Genomic DNA, 11,122 nt, shown 5'->3' on the forward strand with positions numbered 1-11,122 from the left:
ATGGGATTTCTCATAGCTTACCATTTGTCCTGATTCCTCACAAAACTTTTCCAGCACATCTTTAATAGCCTCGCTTCCCTTTTCGCTCACTTTAGCAAAGAGCATTAAGTCATCCGTGAAGAACAAATGTGAAATTTCAGTATTTTTCCTGGAGGCTTTCATTGGGTTCCATCTTTTTCTGATGCACTCTTTCTCAATGAGTTGCCCGAGATATTCCATACAGAGAATGAATAAGTATAGGGACAAAGGGTCTCCTTGGTGGATTCCTCTCGAGGGCTTGAAGGCACTAAGCTTGCCTCCATTGAAGAGTAGCGATATGCTGGTAGTGCAGATGGAACTCATAATCAACTCAATTAGCTTTTGAGGAAAGTGAAAAGCCTTAAGAAATTTATGGATAAAGCTCCATTCCAGGTGATCATAGGCCTTGGCAAGATCCACTTTGACAGCCATGAATCCTATCCTACCTTTTCAGTTGTCTAATGAGTGGATAAGTTCTTATGCAATGATAATATTCAAATCCTTTCCTTGTTGGCACGAATGCATGCCTGAATTTGGGAAATAAGCTTATCAAGAGGGGGTCTGACTAAGGCCACTATAATTTTGGAAACCACCTTGTATATGGAGTTACAAAGTCTAATGGGTCGGTAATTGTTGAGGCTTTCTGGGCTTTGGCATTTGAGGATAAGACAGATTAGAGTTTCATTTAGGTAGTCTAGTATCGCCCTAGCCACAAAGATATCAGAGATTTCCTTACACACCGAGCTTTTAACATCCGGCTAAAAGATTTGAAAGAAACCCGCGTGGAGCCCATCAACCCCTAGGGCTTTGAAAGGATTCAAGGCCCATAAACCTTGCTTTATCTCTTCCTCAGTGATTAGGGCGTTAAGGAGTTCTTTGTCTTCATCCGATAGGAAGCAGCATGAAAAATTTTCAATTTCAGTTAGGAATGACAACGGGTCGGGTTCGGGCCGAGTTTTTTCATATCCGGACCCGACCCGCGGGTCTATCTCAGAAATCCGAACCTGGCCCGTTTATTAAACGGGTTTTTTTATTTACCCCAAACCCGCCCCGTCGGGCCTCCACGGGCCCTGCGGGTCCCATCCCTCATGCCCAGCCAAGCCCAAAATCAGAAACACAAACTTCGATCTACGATTTTCCGGCCCAAAATCACAAACACAAACACAAATCCAAACACAATCACAAACATAAACACAGAAATCCTAAACACAAATTTTGGATCTATGATTTTCCCTTTCAAAATCACAATCACAAACACAAACTCATATTGAGAATTTGAGACGAACTGAACCCAGAAAAAAAAAAAGAAAAAAAAAGAAAAAGATGGAGATCGAGGTGGAGCGAGGCCGTGAGGCCATGGGTGAGGAAGATGAGAGGGGAAGACTGAAGAGGGTTGTGCGACAGTGAGATCGGCGACAGTGAGGCCGAACGGAGTTGAGACTTGAGAGAGTAGAGAGCTGTAGGCTTGTGATAGTGTGGCGACAGTGTGAGATCGGCGACGGACTACCTGTGCTTGACTGCTTGTGGGCTTGTGGCTGTGTGAGACAGTGAGTGAGAGAGCTGAGACAGTGATTGAGTGCATGAGATAGTGAGCTAGAGATGTGAGGCTGAGGCGTGAGGCTGAGGGGATGAAATGAAAATTAGATCAGATTATGATTTATGAGAGGCGGCTGGGTTAGGGAAAATGGGAAGTAGGGTTTTCATTACAGCTATATATATATATATATATATATATATTATATAAGGGAGGTTTTTTGTAATTTTGGGGTAACCAGGTCATAAACGGGTCGGGTTCGGGTTTTTATTTAAAAACCCGGACCCGACCCGGACTCGCTTCGGGTTTTTTTTTAAAAACCCATATCCGACCCTATTCTTTATCGGACCGAGTAAAATCCAGCCCATTAGGGTCGGACCGGGCCGGGTATCCGCGGATCGGATTTAAATTGCCATCCCTAATTTCAGTATCACTGGTAGAGTACAAATGGCTTGTTTAAAAAATCTCCCTATACCCTGACATAATGAAATTTTTAACCTCACCTTCTTTTATAATCCACTCTCTAACGAGATTATTGATGCTTTTAATTTTGTTTCTATGCCTCCTTACTAATGTGTAGACATGGAAAAAAGAAGTATTGCGATCCCCATAAGCTACCCAATTAAGCCGGGATTTTAGGGCCTAATACTCCTCTTCTTGACGCATAATTTCCAAGTATTCACTAATGAGTTCCTGTTCTAGTTGGACTAGGAACTAGTTAGGCCCACTTGATAGGGCTTTTTAGGCTCCATATAACCTAGCTAGGATTCCCTTTTTCCATGCAAACAAGTTTCCAAACACCGACCTATTACATTGCCTTGCATTTGAAGCGAACCTTTCAATTGCATGTGAGAGGACGCTCTCCTCCTCCCAAGCTTTCCTCATTACTTCTGGAAATTCAGGGTAGTGTAACCACATGGTGTGAAATCTAAAAGGGTTATCCTAGGGACCTTGAAGGGGTTTTGAAAGTTCCAAGAGAACGGGACAGTGGTACAAGAAGACTCGAGGGAGGTGAGTAACAGCAGCTTCAGGGAAATTAACCCTCCAGGATGGATTAGTGAAGCATCTATCAATGCACTCCAAGATTAGGTCTGAGACTTGCCTAAGATTGGACCATGTAAACTTTGGTCCCGAGAACCCTAGATCCAGAAGATCGCAAGAGTCAAGGCATGCTTTGAAGTCAAGGGCTCTATTAAGATTAACATGCCTTCCCCCCAACTTATCATCACTACATAGTACTTCATTAAAGTCCCCTAAAAGGAGCCAAGGAAGGTTGTGTAATTGGGCAACTTGAGAGAGATTGGCCTACAAAATTTTCCTTTCTGCTAAACGCAGACTAGCATATATAGGGGAAATAAGCCAAGATAGGTCAAAGTCACGTACTTTAACTATGGCATGTATTTCTTGCTCTGTGGATGAGAGCACATAAACATCAACTTCCTCTTTCTTCCAAAGAAGCCAAAGTCCTTCGGCATAGCCAATGACCTTCGTAGCAAAGAACCCATTAAAGTGTAGAGCTTCAACAATCTTCGCTGCTCTGTCACCACCAACCCTAATTTCCGTTAGAACCATGATCGATGGGAAATGATTCACCGCCATCTCCATGACTCTTCTCTTGAAGTCCATGTTCAAAGCACCTCTACAATTCCATAACAAAATATTCATCTGAGCACAGTGATTATTCGAAATCTCCATTGGGTTAGGCCCCACCATTGACGATGCTATCATGCTCCATCCCAACCTCCTCAGCAACTCCTTGGATGCCACCCGATTTGGCTTCCATAGGACCATGTAATTTAGTATCCCCTGGATTTCCTCCCTGCAGCTGATCAAGAGATCGCATGTCTTGCCTGGATTGAAAGTTTGGAAAAGCTTCATTATGGGAAAGTTACCCAAGTGCATTGAAACTATTCTTTTGAAGTCAATCACCTTCCTTTCCTGCACTAGCCAGCCGAATTCGTCCAAGTGTGGTACTACTAATGGCCTTCTCAGCCTATTCAACTCTTCGGCATCTTTCTCCGAGATCAGAGGCATGTTCGTGATGAACTTCCACCATGGGTTGGTGTTGTTCCCCACACCGGTTAGTCCAACGCTAGCTTTTCATTCATCCCACTTGCTTGAGTTAGTGGAAATAGATTTTTCCACGTTGCACATAGCTCCTCCTCGAAGCTCCCCATTGAGGTCGTTGGCGTTGCTCTTATATGCACAATCAGTTCATCAGGTATAGCTATAGCTCTATTCCTGAACCATATTGCCCAACCTGAGGGGGTAGGTGGAGTTGGGGTTCGGCCAAGGTGCTCTATGGGCTTGAAGGAAGCTTGACTCAAGAAGGGAAAGGGGCAAAGAATGGGTTTGCTTGATGCCTGAGTTTGGGCAAGAGCGTTTTAAGTCTTTTACCCCTTTTGTAGCTAATAGTTTCTTCTCACGAGGTGATCTCGACGCTTTAGCTTTCTTATTCTCTAGTCCTTCCACTTGGTTTGATCGGTCATCCGACCCACTGCCCAAAGGATTTTTGCTAGTTCCCAAAAGGCCTTTTCGTATCTCCATTTGTCCCGCGGGCTTATAACTTACGCTTTCCTCACGTGCCACAACCTTCTAGGATGTGCCAAACTTAAAAAGAAAGGTCTTGTCCAAGCTAAGATTTGTCAGACTAGTGCTTGGGTTGCCGAAATTACCCTTGGTTGATGGTTCCTATAGTTCCTGACTCCATTTGCTGACTAACCATTTTTGTTGCATGGCCTCATCCATTCTTAACTGAATGTTTTTTCCTTGTTACTAGCATCCATTCCCCATAGTTAGAATCCGGTTGCTGCTTGGCTTGGGTATCAGGTGCGGAAGAGGTGGGGTCTTCCTTTACATTCTTCTCTAGGGGGCAAATAAGGTTGCATCAGGACTCCTCCTTGTGACCAAGCTTGCCACAACAAAAGCATAGGGAGGAGATGCCTTCATACATTACCTTTTGGTGCAGACAGCCATCCTTAATGGTGTTAATTAGAGGCTTCGTTAAATTAATCTGCAAACACAAGCGGGCATAGCTACCTCTTAAACCAGATGCTATGTAAGAATTAATTCTCAACACCAGCCTAATGGCTTTGCCAATTTCCAGGAGAACAGAGTTGTCATAAAACTCAATGGGAAGCTCTAGGAGGCTCACCCACATAGCAACTGAGTTGAAGCTCACTTCCAAGGCTTTCAAATAAGGTTCTCACGGCCTCATTGAGAGAAAATGCTCCCCAATAAACTAGGGGCCTCCTCACAGCACCTTATCATAATCAACATCATTGCTGAACTTAATCAAGAAAAAATCTTTGCGTAGATGCACATAGTCCATCCTAGCCACTGGTTACCACAAAACATTGATCTTGAAAGTGAGATAGTTGTAACCCACAATTCTGTTGAACACTTTCACTATGAAAGCCTTTGACCAGGGAGCCCTGATACGGGACTTTGTCTCTTTTGAGAGTTTAACTTCCACCATTCCTTCAATGAGGTCTTCTAGCTTAGAATCTGATTCAACATCAAGGTCCTCTCCTCCAACAAAGCTGAAAGCTTGAGCATAAGCTCTTGGGATATCCCTAATAAGACTGTCTCTATAACTCAACTGGCTATGGGGCTGTGAGAACGGCCTAGCCCCACTACTGTCTTTAAACTTCTTCACACTCCTATCTGGTTCCGCTTCTTCTTCTCTCGATTGTTGGTCTTCATGATGGAATTCCGGTTCCATTGGTCTCTCTCCTATTACAATAGTTTGATTCGACTCAACGCAATAGCAAACAAATAATTTTTGTAGAATTGGCGATTGATTGCGGGTTTTCGACCTTCAAACTTAACAATTATTTATATATTGGTGTGTGTGCCTCCAACCCCTTCCCTACCATTGGAAAATATACGGCATTAACGACCACAAATTTGACACCATTGACCACATATTTGCAACTAGAAAAACCAAACTCTCTTAATCCATTGGTAGACCTTTTTTTTTACTAATCTCTCTCACTATTTAGTTGTCACCCCCTACTCATTGAAATTATTGCATTCAACCATCAATCTAAGAACCTAATATAGTGAAATTGTCCATTTAAGTCCAACAATGACCAAATTTTCATCACCCAAAATGATCGAGTCAAATGAAGGGTTCATTCACAATTTGATTGTTGCCGGCCTGTTAGAGTTTTGCTATAACAAATACTTGCTAATTCTGCACTCTAAAAGTAACAAATATTTCTAAAAACTAATAATTTTTCCTCTTTTTTAATATAAGGGATTGATATTTTAACCTTCAGTCAGACTATTTTACCCTCTAACTTTAACTATGAGATACCTGAAAATCTTTTGACCCAATAGTATTATGAATTAAATCTTAGACCTTTAGGTTTTCGTCACACCTCGAACTAGAAGTCTACCACCCAAGTATGGTGAATTCACGAGGATGTTAATATTGTGATTATCATAAGAGAGAAAAAACCGACCTATTTTTTATAGCATATTCCAATAGATTCTTTTCTCTTGATATTTTTTTCTAGATTCAACCACACAACATCATTCCGCGATAATAGGTATACAAATTGTTAGTAAATCAAGGGAATGCCAATAATTATGTACTTCGAATTTCGAAATTCAAAATATTCGTTACAAATAATCAAAACAATTGCTACCTGTCACCATTTTATTTGAAAATCCACGAATATCAGAGGAAAAAAATGTACAGACAGAGAGAGAGAGAAATTGGAGAAAAAGATAGGGCATTAGCCGTCAATGAAGGGACCCAGACAATGACATAAAGATTGTTGTGCTAAACGACTATAACTGCAATCAATAACTGATTTATAGGACAGTCGGTAGATGAATTGATGGTTTCAACTTTCAAATTCAAGCCTTCAAAAGAAGATCGAAGGTTGGTATTTTACTTAACACGAACAAAAATTTGCTCACGACACCCTTTTCTTAACCCAATCTATTGGCTTCCCACGCGAAACACATGGGCCGAGAAGATTCAAAATTCCTCATCTTTTAATTTTAAAATCGTTTTTTCTTTTCTTTTATCCCAATTGAACTTTGATATTTGCTGTTCATTTGTCGCCTTAAGGAATAAAGGAGTGATTAGTAATCATTTTAGTTTTTGTGGCAGCTTGTTCTTACACCTGTCCATTATGCTTTTGTCACTTCTTGAATTTAATTTTCGGTACACGTATCCATTTAAAAAAAAATAAAAAACATGTTTACCTTTAAAGGAAAATTTTATCAATCCATTACCTAAAAAGTTGGATCAAATTTTTCAAAGAGAACTATTTGGACTTTTCAAAATATCATGGACATAATTGTAGTTCAAGTAGCAATTTATTTTTGGATAGATAGATAGTAGGAGATGAGGATATAGGGTTCAAATCATAGACATAGCATCATAAAGGATGTTAGAGATTTAGGATGACAGACAAATCAAAATTTGTATACGAGTTAGACAAACATGAATTGTAATTCCTATTAATCATACCTTTTGTTGGTGATATGTTTAATTTTCAAAAAGAATGTGCAAGGCAATTATAAGTGGCATTATAAGTGGTTAACACGTGTAAAAGAAGAATATTAAGTACACAACATATTTAAAATGCATAGATAAAGTGGTAACAACAAAATGCAAAAGAATAATTGAAGTATGAAGATTGGTGTAGTTACAAAAATGTAACTTGACAAAGATAACATACTTGATTTAACGACAAGTGTTATGAAATTAAGGATGAAGCACCACATGGCAAGGGTAATCATCAATAACCATCAAGACCTCAAAACTCATTTCTTGAGGCAAGACACACATTCAATACATCTCTCACTTGTTATTTTATTTGTCAAACTCTAGTTTAGGGTATGACGTAAGACATTAATGCAATTAAGTAGTTCAATTGTAATTGCTATTTTTTTTTTGCACCCAAAAAAAAAAAAAAAAAAAGAGACGAAGATATTAAGAGACGAAGATGTAGGGTTCAAATCACAGCATAACAAAAGATGCTAGAGATTTAGGATGACAGACAAGTCAAAATTTGTATGTGAGTTAGACAAACATAAATTGTAATTTCTATTAATCATACCTTTTGTTGGTGATATGTTTAATTTTCAAAAAGAATGTGCAAGGTAATTAGCGTTGTAAGTAGTTAACACGTGTAAAAGAAGAATATTAAGTACACTATATTTAAAATGCGTAGATAAAGTGGTAGCAACAAAATGCAAAAGAATAATTGAAGCATGAGGATTGGTGTAGTTACAAAATTATAAATTGACAAAGATAACATACCTAATTTAACGACAAGTGTTATGAAATTAAGGATGAAGCACCACATGGCAAGAGTAATCATCAATAACCATCAAGACCTCAAAACTCATTTCTTGAAGCAAGACACACATTCAATGCATCTCTCACTTGTTATTTTATTTGTCAAGCTCTAGTTTAGGGTATGACGTAAGACATTAATGCAATTAAGTAGTTCAATTGTAATTGCTATTCTTTTTCTACACCAAAAAAAAAAAAAAAAATTTGCTATTCTTTTTCTTTATGCAATGTAGTTTGCAACTTATTAAGATTCTTAGATTTTCAGATTTATGGATCATTTTAATTTCCTTTTATTTTGTAGTTTAGTGTTTTCCATCAATTTAGTTGTTACTTGTCAATTACTTTGATAATTGTTGTAGTTTAATTCAACATCTTAGATTTGATAAGCCAAAAGTCCTCTTCATTAAGACAAAACGAACTCACATCTTTTCAGTTCAAATTATAAGTTAAAATGTCCTAAAACAAATTCAAATTATAAGTTAAAAGGTCTTGGATAAGTTTTTTTTGTTCCTTCCTTGGATAAGTTTATTGATACTTAATTAAGCCACCGATGCAGTTAATAATCACATTGATACCAAAAGTAATAGGGTTTAAATAGGTTAATGAATACGAGTGTACATCAATGTTTAATTTTAGATACACAATTTTTGATTAGTTTAGATAATGGGTCATATAATGAAATAAACGAAAATGAGTACTATGGTCTATGGGTTATTCTAATCTCATTTGGAGGAAAATTTTACACTCTTTTTTTCTTCAGATGAAATTGAGGAGTGGATATAAAATTTTGCGGTATGATGTAAAATATATTTATCTAAATCCATAATATTTTGTTGTTGTTTTGATAAAATATTAGAAATTCAAATCCACAATATTGCAAGAACATTTATTGAAGCAAAATCCTCATAACTCAAAATTATTATATATTATTTTCAAATTATTTAATTTCAACTATTCAAATCGAAATGCAAGATGAAATCACACCAAATAAAATTTATACTGAGGCATTTTCAAATCCAAAAAAAAGAAACAGATCAAACCAAAATAGAAACCAAACTCAGATCTCTTTTTTTTATCGCAATCTTTACAAACTCGCACGTTACACAGATATTTACATTTTTTTTTTTTTGGGGTTTCTCTCTCTTCCTGCGTTACTCATTTTAACCGTTTGTGTACAAAGCGCAAGCATTTGTGGGGCCTCTTATACTGACACCGCTGACGTTTTGGTAGTGGCAGCGACGTTGCCGGACCTCGGTTGCCGTAGAAGCTCTATCAATGTCTCCGCCTGTCCCCATAAAGTCACACACAAAATGATAAATAAAACCTCCATCCCATCATATACAACATACTATAAAAAACACTTAATACCATTATTAATATTAAGAAAGACAAATAAGATAGATGTGATTGTAATAACCACTCCACTGAAAAAACACTTATTCTGTCCCAACTTTTTCTTTTTTAAGACAAAAATTGGTATTTTATTATGGCAAGAGTTTGTGTTGGATTCGTTAGGAAACGGACATTTGCCCAAAAGTGTAAAAATTGATACGCTGAGCACAAGCCTTAATTGATGAAATTTGACACCTACAAGTTTAGGTTATGACTCGGACCAATGAACCCGGAATGGCATATAAATGTGTCCCATTTATAATTAAAAAAAAATTATCAATAAAGAAACTTAAAGAAAAAGACAGTCTAACCAAAAAGAAAAAACAGGTCGACAGCGCAAGGCAACTGACGTGGCAAAACATGGTTCTTGTAAATTTCCATGAAATGGCAATGGCGAAAATACTCAGAAGACCCATATCCATGCAAGTAATTTTCAAAATAAAATTTAATTTTAAAAAAATTAAAAATGCCGTGCAGTGCCGTGCCACGTCAGCGGCGACGAGTCATGAAAGCATAGCATTCTCTCTTACCTTTTGCTTGGCGCGATTGGTGCCGGACTGAGACAAAGCCACGAGGGGAGGAATCGCTCCTTCGCGAGCCACCATAGTACGGTACACCACACTGTCCTCACAGACCTGTAACAATATCGCCACCGCGATCTCCTTTTGCCTCTGTGAACCGACCTCTACAATCTCGACCAACACCGGAATTCCACCTTCTTCAACCAAGGCTGTTCTCGCGTCCGTAACTGAAACCAGTAGGCTCAGTACGTACGCTGACTTGTCCACCATGTTTGACCCGAAATCAGCCATTAATTCCACCAACGGCTTCATGATTCCAGCATGGACGGCTCTGATCTTGTTTTCCTTTACAGAGCACAAAGAGTACAGAGCCGTCGATGCGTCCTTCTTCGCGCGAAAGCCGCCGCTTTCTAGAAGATTCACCAGCAGCGGAATCGCTCCTGACCGTCCGATTGCGGATTTGTTCTCGTCTACCTGAGAGAGTCGAAGCAGAGCGCAAGCCGAGTTCTCTTTCGCCGTCGGAGTTCCCAGTCTCAAAGCTCGAACCAGTGGCTTAATCGCGCCGGAGAAGGCTATGATCTCCTTGTTCTCGTCGCAGAGCGAGAGATTCAGAATCGCCGTGACGCCGTACTCTTGGAGCTGAGGATCGGCCGAGGAAATCAACGAGATTAACGGCTTAACCGCGCCGGCTTTCGCGATTTTGACCCGGTTTTCCGGCTTGTTCTTCGCGATGAGTCTGATCTCCATGGCCGCTTGCTTTTGCTCCTCAATCGAACAGGACTGGAGGTCAGAGACGAGTTGTTGGATCAACTCGTCCGAGTTCTCCGACGCACAGGCCATGGCGAGCTGCCGGCTCTGCGAAGAAGTCGACGGAAACTCGCCGGATCTATCGCTGTTACATTCGCTAAAAGCTGAAGAGTCCTCGTTAATACTCAAATCACTGAAATTCCTCCCCATGTATGAAAAACTCGGCCGATTCTCGGTTTCCATGGCTGAAAATTCCTACTATCAGAGCATCAGTAAAATTCGGGTCAAAAAGGAGGATCCGGATTGTGAAGTTCAAATATCCGGGTTTAGATTAGGGGCTGAAAAATAAGAAGCGAAGTTGGAGATAATTATATATGAGATGGAATTGGAGAGAGAAGAGAGAAACACACACACATACACCTGGACAAAGGCGTTGGGGCTTGAGGTGACACGTGCAACGAATACTGACCGTATCAAAATCTCTCTTCCCAAGTGGTCCGAGCGCGTGCGAAATTTCTCTTTAAACGCGTGCATAGAAGTTTCGCTCTACGATAAAAAAAGGTATTTTCGAAGTTGTGTGTACTGTTG

At 39.5% G+C, this 11,122-nt stretch overlaps 1 protein-coding gene across 1 annotated transcript; it reads right to left on the reverse strand.

The window, feature by feature from the left end:
- Positions 1 to 8,854: 8,854 nt before the first annotated feature.
- Positions 8,855 to 10,880, reverse strand: LOC115972287 (U-box domain-containing protein 4-like). Its single transcript, XM_031092512.1, has 2 exons — positions 9,797 to 10,880; positions 8,855 to 9,159 (listed from the first exon to the last, which is right to left on the reverse strand). The coding sequence occupies exons 1-2, from the start codon at positions 10,775 to 10,777 to the stop codon at positions 9,076 to 9,078; spliced, it is 1,065 nt and encodes a 354-aa protein (XP_030948372.1). The 5' UTR covers positions 10,778 to 10,880; the 3' UTR covers positions 8,855 to 9,075.
- Between the last annotated feature and the right edge of the window lie 242 nt (positions 10,881 to 11,122).

This window comes from Quercus lobata, chromosome 12 (assembly GCF_001633185.2).
Source record: "Quercus lobata isolate SW786 chromosome 12, ValleyOak3.0 Primary Assembly, whole genome shotgun sequence".
NCBI lineage: Eukaryota > Viridiplantae > Streptophyta > Magnoliopsida > Fagales > Fagaceae > Quercus > Quercus lobata.